The 18,484-nt window shown below is 35.7% G+C and overlaps 3 protein-coding genes and 2 non-coding genes across 6 annotated transcripts; 3 read left to right on the top strand and 2 right to left on the bottom strand.

Annotated features, from left to right (window-relative positions):
* Nucleotides 1–2,114: 2,114 nt before the first annotated feature.
* Nucleotides 2,115–6,160, top strand: LOC110632211 (LRR receptor-like serine/threonine-protein kinase RGI1). The gene is made up of 2 exons (XM_021780351.2): nt 2,115–5,279; nt 5,495–6,160. Exons 1-2 carry the CDS (start codon nt 2,366–2,368, stop codon nt 6,010–6,012), a joined length of 3,432 nt encoding a protein of 1,143 aa, XP_021636043.2. The 5' UTR covers nt 2,115–2,365; the 3' UTR covers nt 6,013–6,160.
* Nucleotides 6,161–8,177: 2,017 nt separating this feature from the next.
* On the bottom strand, nt 8,178–9,308 carry LOC110632186 (uncharacterized protein At4g13230). Its single transcript, XM_021780306.2, has 3 exons — nt 9,118–9,308; nt 8,754–8,888; nt 8,178–8,566 (listed from the first exon to the last, which is right to left on the bottom strand). The coding sequence occupies exons 1-3, from the start codon at nt 9,223–9,225 to the stop codon at nt 8,420–8,422; spliced, it is 390 nt and encodes a 129-aa protein (XP_021635998.2). The 5' UTR covers nt 9,226–9,308; the 3' UTR covers nt 8,178–8,419.
* A 2,388-nt stretch (nt 9,309–11,696) lies between these two features.
* LOC131174375 (U2 spliceosomal RNA) lies at nt 11,697–11,892 on the top strand. The gene has a single exon (XR_009144623.1). It is a non-coding gene; the product is annotated as a U2 spliceosomal RNA (small nuclear RNA).
* A 1,058-nt stretch (nt 11,893–12,950) lies between these two features.
* LOC110659375 (uncharacterized) lies at nt 12,951–17,453 on the top strand. Of its 2 annotated transcripts, none has more exons than XM_021817291.2 (7): nt 12,951–13,168; nt 13,395–13,487; nt 13,884–14,018; nt 14,124–14,213; nt 14,405–14,554; nt 14,662–16,247; nt 16,455–17,453. In XM_021817291.2, exons 1-7 carry the CDS (start codon nt 13,106–13,108, stop codon nt 17,335–17,337), a joined length of 3,000 nt encoding a protein of 999 aa, XP_021672983.2. In that variant the 5' UTR covers nt 12,951–13,105; the 3' UTR covers nt 17,338–17,453. The 2 variants fall into 2 exon arrangements, with proteins under 2 accessions (XP_021672983.2, XP_057992670.1); XM_058136687.1 differs by having other exon boundaries at nt 13,382–13,487.
* A 294-nt stretch (nt 17,454–17,747) lies between these two features.
* TRNAD-GUC (transfer RNA aspartic acid (anticodon GUC)) lies at nt 17,748–17,819 on the bottom strand. The gene has a single exon. It is a non-coding gene; the product is annotated as a tRNA-Asp (tRNA).
* Between the last annotated feature and the right edge of the window lie 665 nt (nt 17,820–18,484).

Below are 18,484 nucleotides of genomic sequence, written 5' to 3'. Positions count from 1 at the left end.
GCTTGCACATTGTTACTACATCACTGTCAGAACCTAATGTCATTAAATCACCCTTATAATCAGCACCTAGAACCCTTTAATAATACCTCAATAAACCATGTAACTTCAAGCCCTAATATAATTTATCTATCCTTACTAATGACATTTCATCATCATGACAGAAATAAATTGTCCAAGTAACTCCATCATAATAGCCCCACTTTCCCTTAACCCCCTTAACATGCAATATTATAGTAAAAAACCTAGAACCACCTGGTCCTGCATCATGCAATAATTTGGCCACAATAAACAAACCAAATTTAATACTTATCTACCAATAATTTGAATTGTACATAAAAATTTCTTTTTTGCTACAATCCACAACTATTGCCAAAACACAAGCTTTTACACTCACGAAGTATTTTAATGGGTTTACCTGTCGAGGGGGTAGCCATATTCTTGTGGGGCTTTCAACCTTTACAAATGTTCGACTATTTGTCCCCCACTGCACCTTCGTCCCTTTCAATGTGGTCCTACCCATATTATATTTGTCTATTAGAAAAGATATGAAAAAAAAATACTTTCCATGAAAAAGTCAAGAAAGCAACACTCACACCCGACAAAAGAGAGATGAAAAATGTTTTCTCCAAACAAAACTTACCTTTTCACTTTGCTCAAATTAGGGTTTTGTTTCGCACCTATATCGCTGATGGAGATGATAAACTAGAGAAAGGTGAGTAACAGGAAGGAGATGAAGAAAAAGTTTGACAGAGTTAGGCAGATTCACGAGGACTGCAATCTCATCGGGAAGGTAATGCGGGAGTGGAAGAAAGATGAGAGAGGATTTGGTGACGTGGATTTATTTTCATTTAAAAATGACATCTTGGACTGACACGTAATCAATTCACCGAAGCTCGTACCAGATTCTGTTTTAAAGGACTGTTATTGCAATTAAAACAAAATTAAATGATTTTATTTTAATAAATTAAAATTCAGGGATAGAATTGAAAATATCCCTAAAGTTCAGGGATGGATGGTGCAATTAACCCCCTAAAGCCCATCTCTTATTATTAGGCACAATAATAGTTGTCTACTTACAAATTTAGAAATAAAAGTACTTTCTTTCTGTATATTTCTTACAAATATAGATTTTAGGTGTCAAAGGCATTATCGGTATTTAGCATTTAGACCCAAAACTTTTTGTATTAGGTGGATTCATTTACATCAATGAACAGTTGGAATTAGTAATTTGATCATCAATTAGTTACACTAATTAACTTTAACTAGTAATACTGAAGTTGTTTCTAGAGTTATGAAGTATTAAGTTTAAATCCTAATCCAAGCAAATTAAATAAAAATAAATTTAATTAGTTACAATTAGATGTCAAATTACTTAAACAAAATGAAAAAAAAAATGATAAATTTGGTTAGGGGAAAAACTTCTTCCTATCTGCGCTATCCTTAAGTTGAATAAATTTAAGTTTAGTGCAATTAATATTATTTCTTGATAAATTAACTTTCAAATAAATTTTCATAGTAACGCACCTGAATGTCTATATATACTTACTTAATCAGAAATTGACAAATAATTTAAAATTATGACAGGCTCTTTCGGAAAATATGGTAAAACTTATTATATATAGAATTATAATTTCTGATTGATTAGGTATATAAATTAATTTATATACTTAGTGCATACAAGAAATTTCTAAATTTATAACGGTGGAAGGAAACACTGAATTGTAGAGGGTGTTAAATGCTCTTTTAATTATTAGTATATATATTTATAGTGGAGTTAAAAATTAAATTAGGAATAAAGACTTGATAAAATTATTATGATTTTAATAGCAATTCATTTTTATTACTTAACGCTTGTGTTTGTTTTACCTATGAAAAAAAAAACAAAACTAGAATAAAATCATCTGATTGAGTCGCCAGATTAAACAATTCTCTGCTTATATATAAAAGATAAAGAACTCAAGTGTACAAGGTGCCTCTCTACCCTGCGCGTGAACCCACCTGGCAGCCTCATCCATTATTTTATATATCTCGGAGAGAGAGAGAGAGAGAGAGAGAGAGAGAGAGGAGGATCCTAGGTGAGGGTGTGGAGTGGTGGTGGAGGTGGTGCAGTTTGTTGATCTCTAGGCATTTTTTTTGGTTAATTTTTTTTTTTTTAATCTTATTGCATTACTTCTTTTGGGTTGGTTTGCACCTTACTTTGTATTACTAGGCAAGGTCCTGAACACTGTGCTTGTTTGAGTTTGAGTTCAAAGCAAGCAAGAAATATAGTTTTTAGAAAGAGAGAGAGAGAGAGGGAGAAGCAGCTGCAGCAGCAGCAAAAACTAATGATGCAAATCCGAGAAGAAAGTTTTGGAAATTGAAGCAAATGTCGATGCCCAGCTCGAGGCAAATCCTCCTCTTCTCTTCCCTTCTTCCTTCTCCTTCTTCCTTATCATTCTTTATCCTTACTCTTCTCCCAAGTCTTCTGTCAACTTCATTGGCTGCGCCAAACCATGAAGCCTCTATTCTTTTTTCTTGGCTGCATTCTTCTCCTGCACCACCTTCATCCTTCTCTAACTGGAACAATCTTGATTCTAACCCATGCAACTGGACCTCCATAACATGTTCTCCTCAAGGTTTTGTCACCGAAATAAACATCCAATCAGTTCCTCTTCAGCTTCCTGTACCATTCAATCTCTCTTCATTTCGTTTTCTTATTAAACTTGTCATTTCTGACGCCAATATTACAGGCACCATCCCACTTGATATTGGTGACTCTGTTTCACTCACCTCCATTGACCTCAGCTCTAATAGTCTTGTTGGCACCATCCCGGGGAGCATTCGCCGCCTTCTAAATCTTGAAGACTTGATTTTGAACTCTAATCAGCTAACTGGAAAAATCCCAGTTGAACTAAGCAACTGCAGTAGACTCAAGAATCTGCTTCTTTTCGATAATCTCTTGGGTGGTTATATCCCAACTGAGCTAGGCAAATTGTCCAGTCTTGAAGTCCTTAGAGCTGGAGGGAACAAAGACATTATTGGCAAAGTTCCTGATGAGCTTGGAGATTGCAGCAACTTGACTGTTTTGGGGCTTGCTGATACAAGAGTTTCAGGTTCTTTGCCCGTTTCATTGGGCAAGCTAAGCAAGCTGCAAACATTGTCCATTTATACAACAATGCTCTCTGGCGAGATTCCTTCTGATATAGGTAACTGCTCTGAGCTTGTAAACTTGTTTCTGTATGAAAACAGTCTCTCTGGATCAATTCCGCCAGAGATTGGCAAGCTTAAAAAGCTTGAACAACTGTTGTTATGGCAAAATAGTCTTGTTGGAGTCATCCCAGAAGAGATTGGAAATTGTACCAGCTTGAAAATGATTGATCTTTCTTTGAATTCTCTGTCTGGGACCATACCTTCTTCTATAGGAGGTCTTTTGGCGCTTGAAGAGTTTATGATTAGTAATAACAATGTGTCTGGTTCAATACCATCCAATCTTTCCAATGCTTCAAATCTTTTGCAATTGCAACTTGACGCAAATCAGATCTTAGGTTTAATTCCACCCGAGCTTGGAAAGTTGTCAAAGCTCACTGTGTTCTTTGCCTGGCAAAACCAGCTTGAAGGAAGCATTCCTTCAAGTTTGGCTAAATGCAGTAACCTTCAAGCACTAGACTTGTCTCACAATTCACTCACTGGAAGCATCCCTCCTGGCTTATTTCAGCTTCAAAACCTCACAAAACTTCTCTTAATATCTAATGACATTTCTGGTTCTATACCACCCGAGATTGGTAATTGTAGCTCTCTTCTGAGACTAAGACTTGGTAACAACAGGATTTCTGGTGGCATTCCTAAAGAAATTGGGGGTCTTAAGAACTTGAACTTTCTTGATCTATCTAGCAATCGCCTTTCTGGGTGGGTCCCTGATGAAATAGGAAGTTGCACAGAATTGCAAATGATAGACCTTGGCAACAACACTGTACAGGGTCCCTTGCCCAATTCATTGTCATCTCTTAGTGGGCTTCAGGTCCTAGATGTTTCAGTTAATCAATTTGAGGGTCAAATACCAGCAAGCTTGGGTCGCCTTGTCTCACTTAACAAGCTAATTCTAAGCAGGAATTCATTCTCCGGATCGATACCTTCATCACTTGGCATCTGTTCAAGCCTTCAATTGCTTGACCTTGGCAGCAATGAGCTTACAGGCAGCATCCCGATGGAACTGAGTCAAATAGAGGCCCTGGAAATTGCCCTCAATCTCAGCTATAATGGACTTACGGGGCCAATTCCACCTCAGATATCTGCACTCAGTAAGCTTTCTATATTAGACCTTTCACATAACAAGCTTGAGGGAAATTTAAGTCCGCTTGCAGGCCTTGACAACCTTGTTTCTCTCAATATATCTTACAATAACTTCACTGGCTATCTTCCTGATAACAAACTGTTTAGACAGCTATCACCAGAAGACTTGGCTGGTAACCAAGGCCTCTGTTCTTCAATCAAGGACTCCTGTTTCTTGAGTGATGTAGGCAGGACAGGACTGCAAAGAAATAGAGATGACATAAGGCAGTCAAGAAAGCTTAAGCTAGCAATTGCTTTACTGATCACATTGACAGTGGCGATGGTGATTATGGGGACAATTGCTATTTTTCGTACACGAAGAACCATTAGAGATGATGATGAGTCTGAGTTAGGAGATTCATGGCCCTGGCAATTCACTCCATTCCAGAAGTTGAATTTCTCTGTGGATCAGGTACTAAGATGCCTGGTGGATACCAATGTAATCGGAAAAGGGTGCTCTGGCATTGTTTATCGTGCTGATATGGACAATGGGGAAGTCATTGCTGTGAAGAAGCTATGGCCATATACAATGGCTGCAGCCAATGGATGCACCGATGAAAAAGGTGGCGTTCGTGATTCCTTCTCTGCAGAAGTAAAGACACTTGGCTCCATTCGGCACAAAAACATAGTTAGGTTCTTGGGTTGTTGTCGGAATCGAAATACGAGATTGCTGATGTATGATTACATGCCTAATGGAAGCTTGGGCAGTCTCCTCCATGAAAGAACAGGAAATGCATTGGAATGGTATCTTAGGTACAAAATTTTGTTGGGAGCAGCAGAAGGCCTAGCTTATTTGCACCATGATTGTGTTCCTCCAATTGTTCATAGAGATATCAAAGCCAATAACATCCTAATTGGCCTTGAATTCGAGCCTTATATTGCGGATTTTGGCCTTGCCAAGCTTGTTGATGAAGGTGATTTTGCTCGGTCCTCCAATACAGTTGCAGGCTCTTATGGATATATTGCTCCTGGTAAGTGTATCACATTATTTAATTTCCTTCTCCATGTACTCTACTTTCTTATGCTATCCCAAATTCAATTTTTGGTCTGTATAGATATTTTACATTCATTTCTATCTGAATTTAATTGCAAACTTGAAAATTGATGATTAGCGTTTACCTGAGCATATATTTTTTTTTTGTTCATTTGCACAATGTTATTAAAGCAAGTTTACTGTTCTATTCAGAATATGGCTACATGATGAAGATCACAGAGAAAAGTGATGTTTATAGCTATGGCGTGGTGGTATTGGAAGTCCTGACAGGCAAACAACCAATTGATCCGACCATACCAGAAGGACTACATGTAGTAGATTGGGTTAGACAGAAGAGGGGAGGAATTGAAGTACTAGACCCTTGCTTACTATCTCGACCTGAACCAGAAATAGATGAGATGATGCAAGCCTTTGGTATAGCCTTATTGTGTGTAAATTCCTCCCCTGATGAAAGACCAACCATGAAAGATGTGGCTGCAATGCTTAAGGAGATCAAGCATGAAAGAGAGGAGTATGCGAAGGTTGATATGCTCCTTAAAGGATCTCCTGCAACTGACACAGAAAACAGGAACTCAAGCAGTGCAGTTCCAGCAACTTCGTCATCAAAGTCAACAGTGCAAACTTTATATCCCAAAAGCAATAACTCAAGCTTCTCTGCTTCCTCATTGCTTTACTCATCTTCCTCTAATGCCAAAGTGGGTTTCAAGTGATAAATTCTAGATGCTGCACATTCATGTAGAGGGGAAGCTTGTTTTCTTACATGTTTGGTAACTTTTTGTTCTTCTTAATGTAAAGAAAAGGTTGATATATTTGTTTTGACTAAATGCAAAACAACAAATAGAGCCAAGAATTGCAGGATTTGGCTTTTGGTGTAATGTTAGATACAAGAAGATAATCTTCTGCTTTCTTGAATCTTCCAAATTCTAATTTGCAACTATTGTCTCTAGCCTAGATAACAAGAAATATGGGATGTAAGAATCAAGCACTTCAGCTCCTCCAATACTGATTTCTGTACAGGCTTATCATCTAGTCCAATAACACAAGAAGAATTTCAGTTAAGCAAATTGTAAGTTGGATAGAAAGTAAACTGAACCGTGAACACATTAAGATCTAATAAAAAGCTCACCAAAAAGTTATTCCCAGAGAGCCGGACTGAAAGATCAAGTCATTGATTTGACCTCAAAATTCTAATTGAGCGGGACCCATGATGAGTTGGGTCTCTGATTCCCTTTCATGATCACGAGTGTGTGCCAGTATAATGGAGATCTGGTTGCTGCCTTGCTGGGTTTCACTTTTCCCATTTCCCTAGTTGAGTAATCAGTATGAAAGAATTGATTCCTAATTTGCAACTGAGAGTACCTTTTTCCAAAGTTTCTTAGACTGCTGTGCTATCATAGGAAGGGCACAACTTTCTGCTGAAAAAGGACTGTTTCATCAGAAAGAAAGTTTTGTGCACGTGTCTTGTACAAAAATTATGAATGTGAGATAATCGATGCATGACTTAATAATTGATCCTTTTTTCTGTGTATGTTGGATGATTGATTTTGAGTTGTTCATGACTTATGAAAGGTAAGATGGAGCTGCTAAAGCAATGAGACAAAGCTCCAGTAACTCAAAACAGTCTTCACATTAGATGCCTCACTTCACATGGACCCCAATTTTATTACCATACAAGAGGCAAGTTGTCTAAAGAAGACATTCATTAATTTGCCTTTTCTATTGAGTATTCAATTTGTTAAACTTTCCCTTTTATCTTTTGTTGATATTGACTGCTAGGACATTTTTGCAGAAACTGCTGTACCGTATATCTAGGCAAAACTGCAGAGATTACCACTTCTTGAGAAACATTTGAAGGAAGCTTTAACAAGCAAATGCTCTCTATCTTCGAAGCTACTAGCTCAATTAATAGTTCAACAACCTATATAAATGCATAAGTAGATTTTTGGGATAATTATGTAACTGATGTTCAGTACATAACTATGTAACTGATGTTCTGTCTGCAGTGGCAAATGAATTGAAGCGTCTTTACAATAGAAAAGGAAAAGGAATTCATGATATTGATTCAACAAACAAAAGTTATCTAAAATGAAATGCTTAGGGGATATTAAGATAAGATCCCATTAGTATCTTATTAACCTTGATAAAGAAACAACAGCAAAGGGCCTCAAACTTACAAGAAACCTGAGACATAATCTTTTGTTCCATCTAAAATTTGCAAATATATATAGCCTATTGAATGCATTTGCTAGTTATAGACTCAAAAAAGTTGTGTCTCACAAGTTGAACCACGTAAATTCTGTGTTATTTTTCTTCTCTTTCGTAGACTATGTGATTGTGTGTATTTTAAATTTGCGTACCTATTATAACATAATGCCTGTGATTAATGTTCCTATTACTAGACTTCAAGAAAACATATCCAATCTCATAAATGTGCTACTAATTAAGTGCATTATCTATATTATTAGACAAGTTTTATGTAGTTAAACAATGCACTCTTTTTTTTTCCTCTACAAATATCACGTCATGCTCTGCTTCAACTCTTATATACACAAATTAACCTCAAATGGTACCGAATCTTTCAATCCCATGTACACACCTCTTGTAAGAGGGTGCTCAACTGGTGGCAACTCTCTTTGTGTATCTGTTTGGTTGTTGCCAGATACTCATTTACTTCACTTAACATAGACAAAATTTGTCATGTGTACTGTCTCAACTCAAATTTACAGATCCAACAATTTTAATTGTACTCGAAAATCTCATGATGTTTCCCTGTACATGGACCCAATCCCTTTTCTTTTCAGAAGTAACTTTCTAGCATTTCTTATGCCCCTTACAAGGTAGCCACAATAGAAGCATTATTTGTTGAAGAAGCAGGTTCAAGAACCAAAAATAGAAATAAATTCAATTGTATCCACAAGCTCATTCAAGATTACATAATTACAGTGTTCCTTTTAATTGGCAAATCATTAGAAGCAGAGTGTTGTATTGCTATGGAAAGAACATGAAAAAACAGACGTACATAAAAACTTGCCAAAGTTAACTTACAAACAAAATGAAGAAATAAATATATCAGTGTTTGTGTATTATGTTCTTGATGAACATGTAAAAAATTCTATTTCACTTGCCAACGATCTTTTCCTTGATCTTTTCAGTGGTTGCCTTGGCGGTTCCAAAAGCACCAGAAACTGAGTCCTTAGCCTTTTCTTTGATGTTTTCTGCTGCGTCAGATACCTTATCTGTGGCTTCTTTAGTCATATTGGACACCTGAGAGCTCTCACAAAATGCACAACTGTTAAATCACCTACTCATTGCCTTCACTTGCACACAAGAAGACAGTCACATAATAAAACCTAATAATAATAAGTTATATATATATATGTGTGTGTTTGTGTGTGTGTGTGTGTGTGTGTTCTTTAGTTGGCATGGTTGGATATGTTTTATTGAATCTTACAGATTCAGCAGTAGAAGAAGCCATGTCTCTTATGAATTCACTGGTCTTCCTCACTTCTCTTGCACCTTGTTTAACTGCTTCTGCTGCTTCTTTCACATTCTGGCATGTCTCTGCGGTGTCTATGTCCTTTTTGGACTGCGATTTGCACCAAAATTTGTATAAATATTTGATGTAATGTCAATCACACTAGTCAAAGGGATGGATATAATATACACTAGATCATAAAAATTACGGCATTTTCCCCTTATATAGATCAATACCAGAATTCCCAGACGAATGATAATCCTGAAATATGATTCTGTTTAATAAGAATGGTAAAGAATTTTTTTTTTTCCTTTCAGAACATAAGTGCGATTTGACTCACTTGCAATGGTCTAGGGGCAGCAGTGACGAATACCCTAGGGCTCCAAGCACCTCTAGCCGCTGTAGCTCCGGAAGGAAGGAATTTGGAAGTAAATTTCAAGGTTGACATTGACGTATCTTCTGAATGTGCAAGGCTAAAGGCTAGCTGGGTTATTTTGTTAATGAGTTTGCGATGGTTGTTATGATCCTGAATCTGAAATTTCATGGATCTTGACGTTGGTTATATAAATTTTACGGGCAGGTTATATATAGTTAATTTGGCCACTTGTCACTCCTCCAACATTTTTCTCTAATGTGTATATGTACATTCCGGGTCTATTGGTGCCTTGCAATTGCAATTGATTCTGTATTATTCATCTCGTCAACAATTGCATAAAAGCTTGTCATACTAAGAGTTTAGCATAGAATGGCTATCAAAATGGCAGACAAAAATATGAATTGGAATTTAAATTTATTAGATTTTGAAATTAAAATTTTCAAAGTTTTTTTTTTTTATTTATTTATTTTGCTTTACTGAATTCAATAATTCGAAGTTTTAAAAATAATTTTAATATTATTAAATTAAAACTCATAAAATTAAGAATAAAATTTATATGTATATAATTAATAATTTTTATTATTATTTTCTATTTTATAAAATTTATTTACGTCGTAATTTATTATATTTATCTTGACACTGGCGAGCTATTTTATTAATGGATATGATGGCCCTTTTGTTGGAAAAAAGGGTTTTGAAATCCATTTGTAAAAATTTGGGCAAGTTTAGTGAAAGTACAGAATAAAAAATCTGGCAATTCACCCATGGATGAATGCAAGACTCATGAGTTCCTTCATTAAATTTCACTTCTTTTGATTCACCTAACTCTCTGATTCAAAATTCAACGAATTTCCCTTCTCGTGATTGTGAGAGCAAACTCTCACCCCCTTTATGACCCCCAACTGTTACAAACCCACCACTATATGTATAACCCACCTTGAGCACCACCAATATTTGTAACTCAACCTCAACCAGCTAGTCTTGCCAGCGAGATGGGCAGGTGGTGTTTGATTCTTGTTCTTGCTATTGTGCATGCAAATGCACGTAATGTAACTTCTGATCGTGCTGTTCTCAGCGACCAAAAGCATCATATCAATAACCTACAAGTGATGAGCAAGTATTTGTGCATGCTACTGCACCCTTGGCAGAGTCACCTACCAGCACTGGCCTAAAAGACAAAAAGAATTTCATCTATGGTGGTGTGGGTGGCTTTGCCGGAATGGGTGGCTACGCTGGTGTAGTTGGCTGACTCCCAATTCTTGGTGGAATTGGCAAGTATGGGGGAATTGGAGGAGTTGGTGGAATAGGGGGATAGAGTGGCCTTGGTACTGGGGGGGGGGGCGGTTCTCGGTGGCTTGGGTGGTATTGGTGGCCTTGGTGGTGGAGCTGGCGGAGGTGCTGCTGGTGGTGGGATTTTGCCATGTCCTTAGTTATAACACTTTTGTTTTGATGTTTTGATGTCTTAGTGTTAATATCTGTATGATGAGTTGTGTGTTTTTGTTTAGTCATTGCTAATTATAGCCGTTTCTCTGGAGACATCGATCCCCAGTCAAAGCAACCCTGACCCATCAAATGAAAATGATCTTATTTATAATTTAATCACAACATTAAGCATTTAATTAACTATCGATAAATTTTATTGAATATTAATTGAAATCGCCTTTAATATAAGGGAGGTTAAAATTTTTTAAGTAATTAAATAAAAACAAATAATTTAACCAAACTTAAGCGGGAATGGGTTAAAAAAAATAGCGGTAATTAATTGAGAACAGTTGATAGCATAGCATTTGTTGCTTCTCACGGATTTGAGTTTGACCATGCAAGGCTAATGTTGAAGTTAGGTTTTGCATGATTTTTGGAACAACTAAATCGAATTGATAAAAATTATATTGAATTATAATTTTTTTATGCTTTAATTCAATTTTAATTTTTAATTAAAAATTAAATCAAAATTATATCGAAATTAAATTAAAAATTAAATATATATATATATATATATTAATTTTTAATTATATTAGTATCTTATATATAAATATTATATAATTAATAAATAGTTAAAATGTATATTATATGATGTATTTATACTCTTATATTATATCATATATTTAATCATGAATTATAGATGTATCTTATAGTTAAAAATTATATAATTTAGAAATGATTAAAAAATATATTATATTATATATTATATATTAATAACTTAATACAAAACTTAAATATCAATTTAGATGTAGCATTTTAAAAAAATAATTACATAAAATTATTTTAATAATCGAGAATCGAATTAAAATTATACTAAATTAAATCAAAATTAAAAAACTAATAATCATATCAAATCAAAATCAAAAAATAAAGAATTAAATTAAAATATAATAAAATTTTAATTCAATTTTAATTTGAAAATAGATCTCAAATCCAACTGAAACAACATACGTCCCAATCTAGACCACGCTAATTTGTTTTGACAGTCCCACATCGAATACCCACAAAGCCTAGGAAAGGAAGCTTGGATATAAAAGGAGAAGTCGACATTTGAAGAACGCATACCTTTCTCGGCCTTTTGGCTAAGATCAAGTGTAGCGTCTGTTCTTGTCAGTCTAATATCTGATACGTGGGGCAATGGCCCGCTTCATATTAAATTAATTTTTTAAAGGGGAGGTTCCATTTCAGTAGCTTGCTACCGGGTTCCTCGCGCGTAGCCCATGAGTTGCACTGTTGCTCGGGCCCCGCGCACCCTACCAAACCATGTGCAAGTGTACTATCGGGACTCGCTCGCTTTTGATGTTTTTTGTTTTAAAGTCGAATAGGATGTTGACTATTTCAAGGATCGAGATTGTGACCTATTCTTAAACAAAACACTTGATTTGTGATTTTGAGGAAAAAGGCCAATTAATTAGAAAATTTCAATTTCATTTCATTAATTTCTAGTGGAAACAAATTTATCAAATGATCAAAAGTTTTAATTTAATCAAATATTGGCCTTGAATGCCACTAAACAAAAGGAGGATTTTTCTTAATATCCCTCATGCTGGAAAATAACATATTTTTGCTCTTTTTGATTCTGTGGAGGAGATGTTGTATCGACCGAGATTAGTGACTCGAATGGTGGCTAGTAACGGAGCGTTGGGTCTCGCCATAAAGAGCCGGGCCATGGGTGGCCCTTTTTTGTCTTCAACTGTATATATCTCTGAACTCTTTAAATTTTATGCATTATGCAATTACAAGGGTTCAGGCTTTGGTTACAGTGGTGGAGGAAGTATTCCTGGTAAAAATGGTGGGAAAAGTTCGCCTGGCTCTTTTTAGAGACTTAGTGAGGCTACTATATTAAATGCTGTGTGTTTATTTGGTGATGGCGTTAATTGTTGTCAAGTCAAGCTAAGTGGGAAGTGTTCACCCTAGTGAAAATCCGGGGGCTTGTTGATGCGGGAGGCTTATCCTTGTTCCTGTTATTGTAATCCTATACAACAAAAGCATCAAAGAAAAGGAGAATACTTAGATTCAACCTGAGCCTGAGGTCGCAAGACAAGTATTCTCTTCGATGATAATAATATAGCCCAATGGATCAAGCCCATTATTTAGGCAGGCTTGGTGTAGTCCAAGGTCAATCCAAGCTTTAAGCTTGGAGTTGTAAATGGCACATCCATATATACGAATCACTGCTGAAGTGTAGTTTTACTGCTTTCACATTGAGGCTGGAACGTCCAAATTAATTTTTTTAATAGAAGTATAATTTTAAATATTATTAAAAAATAATTTAAAAATTATTTTATTATTTTAATATGTTTATAATATACTTTAATTAATATATTTTAAAAAATAAATTTTCTAAAAATAGTTTCGACTAAATACCAAACATGCCCTTAACTTGCTCTCAAGGGGGCGGGAAAGCAAGCCATTTAGAGCGCGAAAATCAAATCACGCTCAGAGCAGAAAAGAAAGAAACCGAGCGAAAATGGCGAGAGAGAGCTCCAACAGCGATTTGCAGATTCTACTAGATTCCATCAAATCTTCAGATGTAAGTTTATTCAATATCAACTGCAAATCACGCATTTTCAACCTCTCACTTTCTTTATTTTTCAATTTTTAGGGTTACATTTTTTTTGGTTCTTTTCAGAAATTGCTTCAAGTAGCCCATTTTGGCTTAACATTTTCAAAGTTTTTTAAAATTCCTCTTAGATTCTTCGATATTTATTGTCTGGTTGTGGAGATTTAGCTTATGAATCATTAGTTTTATGCTACAGGTGGTGGAGAGCCGGGTTCAGCTGCTTGCTAAACTCAGGGAATCGGATTTACCTGAGAAAACTCACTTGGCGTCTATTGTTGAAAGCCTTACAGTATCCTTTCCTCTACCGTCTTTCTATTTTACCCTTTCAATTAAGAAATAGCTTTAATTTATGTGAATCGGAAGTAAGAACATTGACCTAAAGTAAGAACATTTACCTAAATAGCCTATTTAGTGTTAACTGTGGAAAAATCTTCATATGGTGTGTTACTCTGATAAAAGAGAATTGAGTTCTTTTGCACAACAATTTTTAGCAATTTCAGTTTATTGGTTTATGGCTTTTCACTGAAAACTTTTTGCACTATCAACATGAAATGTCAATCAAGATCAGATTTCATGGTCATATAAGAGCAGGTACCTTTTTCTTGTTTTTCTCTGTACCAATCTACCACTGCAACTTTCACCCAGTGGATGGGATGCCATGTTTCTTGTCTTAACAAGAAGCTAGACTTTTTGGGAAGACTTCACTTGCCTGGATGCATCCCAATGCATGTTAAACAAAGCTATATTGCAGGTGGCTGCAAAATATGTAGATTCAGACTTATCTGGATGTTTGGTACAGTTTCTTGCTCTTGGGACAAAGGTATATCTCTCTACAGCAAGAATAGATTTCCTTTTTATTATTGATTCACTTTTATTGAGTGGCATGTATCAGTTCCTAACCTTAATCAGACTTTGCATTTGTTAGGCAAGCACATGGTGTGGAAAGCATCTGAAGATGACTCTTATGTCATCTGCAGACTCTCAAGAAGAAGAACATTGTGACTGCTTCTTTCAGGTACATAAAAATTGGCAAAACTTCAATTTTCTTTATAGGAAGTTAGGAACAAGATTGTTCAGGTTTTATTGTGGAATATTCTTTTCCTCCGTGCTAATAACTTAGTTTTCTAATTGGTATCCATTCATAACCTCATAGATGTTGCTTTTATTTATTTATTCATTTTTATTTTTTGAAAAAACCTTTTGCAGCTTCTTTTGGATTTCTTGAGCCTCTCTGCAGCTATTGTGATGGCTTTGACAAGATATCCTTTTTTGACTGACAATGATTCCACAATTATTGTTGAAAGATTCGTTTCAGAACAGTTGAATTTAACAAAGGATGTAGTATCAGAGACTAAGGTAGTTGTTTTGGATTTCTTTTACACCCAGTTCATTGTTTGTCTCCAGAATTTAATTGTTTTTGTTTTTTTTTTTGCTAAGGTGTTCCTTTGCCTTCTTTCAAACAGAGAATCAATAACTATGGCTCAGAAATACTGAAGGTTGCACAGATGGTGATTGATGCTGTGATGAGACTATGCAAGGAGTATTCCCTAGCTGTGAATTGGGATTCCCGGGATGCAAGACCTGCGAAGAATGAGGACAGCATGGACCATAAAGAAGCTAATATTAGGAACCATGTTATAAACATAATAAAATCCACGACAGAGAAATTGTGTGAAATGGGCATCCTTGCAGCAAATGATGGTGGAAATCTGGTAACCATTCTCAATTTGTCATGGAAAGGTGTGGTTACCTTGCTTCAGCTAGGCAAGGGAATGTTAACAGAGACCGTAAGTGTGCAAGATATTATTGTAACCCTAATTTCGCTTGTCAGTGAACCTCTTAGATGTGCAGCCATGGCTTGGTCTTCTTCGTTGGAGGAAACTGTTTCTGTAGTTGAAGCTAGGAGGACATTTCTTCCAGTCAAATTTTACCTTATTAATGCAGTGAAAATATCTTCCTTGTATCCATGCCAAGCTTATCTTGTATACAAGGAAATAACACAGTGTGCTATGGTGATCTCAGCTTTCAGGATATTCTTGAGCTTTGAAAAACTTCTGAATACTGCCAGTGAAGTGTTCTCAGAACTTTTGGAGAAGACATCTATGGATTTGCTTACTTCTTTACTGAATTCAGCTGAAGTGAAACAGGAGCACAAGTTTGAACTTCTGGACTGGTTGTTCACTGATGAATGCTACTCAAATTCAATCCTGGGAGATTCAAGTAGATATTGTCATATAAGCTCAATCATTGAAACATTTTCTCTAAGTGGTAAATCTATGCCTCAAGAGAGACTATTGCTTATTGGTCGGGTTTTAATGTTTCATACTTTGCTAAGATATTCTGTTGGTCTTGAAGAAGATGTACAGAACATATTAACCAAAAAGCTTGGATGGTTTTTGGATGTATTAGTTGATGATAGGGTGTACTCGTCCATTCTTGATATGCAAATTCCTGTACCATATGGATCTGGGAAAACAATTGAATTGGTTTTGCAGCCTATGTTTCCTGCTTTTTTGAATTCAATAAAAACCTTCATGATTGTTGTGTCTTCAAGTAATGGTTGGATGGAGTTGGAGGCTTTTCTGCTTGAGAATCTCTTCCATCCACATTTTCTATGCTGGGAGATTATAATGGAACTCTGGTGCTTTTTGTTGCGTCATGCTGAAACTGACATGGTAAATGACACTATTGATAAGTTTTACTCATTAATGAGGTTACTGGCATCTCCAGAATCAGTTCTTATCCCTGCTTCTCCTCTGAGGAAAATAGCAAGAACCATCTGCTTGTTTCTTACTAATGGGACTCCATCTATAGTTGACCGTGTTTATAGCGCAGTTGTCTGTGATTCATCAGTTATATGTGTTGCCTTGCTCTTGGAAGGCTTTCCTCTGAATTCACTGATGGATAACATCAGAAGTGATGCTAAACAGAAAATCGTTACTGATTACTTCAACTTCATAGTGAGTCCTAGTGACAAACTGTTGACTGCTTGCAGTTCTGGTATATTTGGGGTTCCAGTTTTCACTCTATCAGCTTCCCTGCAGTCACAGTGAGTAACCAGTTCCTTTTCAAAATGGCTGTTTAAAAATATGAAGTGTGTTTCTTGCTTAATCATGTGTGTGTATTTATAATTTAGGTATGACCATAATTTCTCAGGTGGTCCTTGAGTTTTGAATCATAATTTTTTGACATAATTTCTAAGCAAATTCATCCCTCTATGGGTAGCAATGCTTAAATTGACTTGTATGTCTTGTAGACAGGTTAGCATATCTGATGTTGGCATGAAGAGCCTCAACTTCTTAGTTACTATCATTCGCAACTTCAGAAATCCTGCAGACCAACTAATGAAGGAACATTATCATAAGCTTTTAAGTGAAACACTGGGGATTGTCTCAAATATCAAGCATTTATATAAATCTGATGAGATGGAAGAAGTCATCTTGGAGCTTCAAAACCTGTTTATCTCAGGGCCAGCGGCCTCTGATCCACTATTGTATCAGTGCAAACCATATCTGGCACTTTTCATGGGAGGACTTGGGGAAATGGAGATGTCAGAAAGTGATGATTGTGTGAAGAGTTCTGCTGTGTGGGAGCTGTATCACATGCTATTCAGGGAGCAGCACTGGGCACTTGTTCATCTTGCAATTGCTGCTTTTGGATATTTTGCTGCTCGTACTTCTTGCAATCAGCTATGGCGATTTGTGCCACAAAATGCAGCTCTTTCATATGATCTATTATCAGGAAATGAAGCAACTGAAGAGCGATTTATGTCTGAGCTGAAGGCATTTCTCGAGAAGGAAAGGGCTCTTCTTACCATTACACCTAGCTTTGAGCAGCTTGAGTTGCTCGTGAAGGAAGGTTTAGTGCTGAAAGAAATGGTTCAGAAAATTTCTAACAAGGCTATGGAACGTGAGGAGATTGATGCCGACATACAATCCAATAAGAGAAGGAAACTCCCTGATGCAATCAGCAAGGGAGTGGAACTACTCCAGAGTGGCATGAAGGTTATTAGCGATGGCATTTCCCAGTGGCAACAAAATCAATTTGAATTCTCTGAACATGATGACAAGTTTTTGACACACATTTATCAACTGAAAGATGTGATTGCTCGTATAATTGGCTTGGCTGGTAATTGTTAAGTAGCATTTTAGGTGACTTATGGAGAATAATCATAAAGGCTTAAGGAACAAGGCAACGACCAAATTGAATAGGAACATGGAAAACATATAAATGAGTATTGCATTTATTTGCCTTCTTTGATGGTGCACATATAGGCCTTCGGTGAGCAAGTATTCTGCTGCGTAACATTTTGCCATTTGAGAGATCCGTTGATGCCAAAATTGAATGACACATCCGTTTGATGCCAGTACCCACGTTGGGATTCTCTGCCCTATGATTTAAATATGGTGTGTTGTCAGTTCTTAAAATTTAAACCCTAGAGATAGTTGTCTTGTGGAATCAAATTGTGAATTCTGATGCCGTTTCGGACTATAATGCCAAAATATAAATCGATTTCGTTAAAACTAAAATCAGGGGTTCAAAAACTTCGCGCCGTTGCCGGGGATCGAACCCGGGTCGCCCGCGTGACAGGCGGGAATACTCACCACTATACTACAACGACTCAGATGGCTTTAAGCTTAAAGACGATTTATATAATCTATTTTACATGCATCTCATCATTTTACTTGCACTATCATGAGTATATTACAAGAAATTCATCCAAAATTTTCTTTTCGTCACAATGAATGATTAATTAATTGTCCATTTCGGCATCTAAAAGCAAGCAGGGAGATATCACATGTGCGGCTCCAAGTTGAGCGGCCATGGAAGATGTAAAAAATTTAAAGTTTTCTTTTTGGAAAAAAAAAAAAAAGTTCATACGAGGTTAAATAAGTTGCAAAATTTTTTTTAGAATCAAATAAGGATTAAACTTTCTGACTCAATTTTTTATTTAAAAAATTATGTTAAAATATTATTATTTTTAAAAATTTTTTATTATAAAATATTAATTTTATATTTAAAAATTAATAAATATTTATCTATTATGTTCTATAATTTCTTTTTTTTAATTAAAAATAATAATATCTTATTAAGAAAGACTTATTTAACGTTAATTAAAAAATTCAATTCTTACTTAATCTAAAATTTAATCTTGAATTTATTTGATTATTGATTGAAAATATAAAAACTTATTTAATATTTTTTTTTCTTTACAATTTTTGAGCAAATAATATGATCGTTAAAATCATAATTTCAATTAAATTAATCCCAGTTAGTATATATGAA

This window comes from Hevea brasiliensis, chromosome 15 (assembly GCF_030052815.1).
Source record: "Hevea brasiliensis isolate MT/VB/25A 57/8 chromosome 15, ASM3005281v1, whole genome shotgun sequence".
Taxonomy (NCBI): Eukaryota; Viridiplantae; Streptophyta; class Magnoliopsida; order Malpighiales; family Euphorbiaceae; genus Hevea; species Hevea brasiliensis.
The sequence above is the reverse complement of the archived record's forward strand: the minus strand, read 5'-3'. Positions and strand labels throughout refer to the sequence as shown.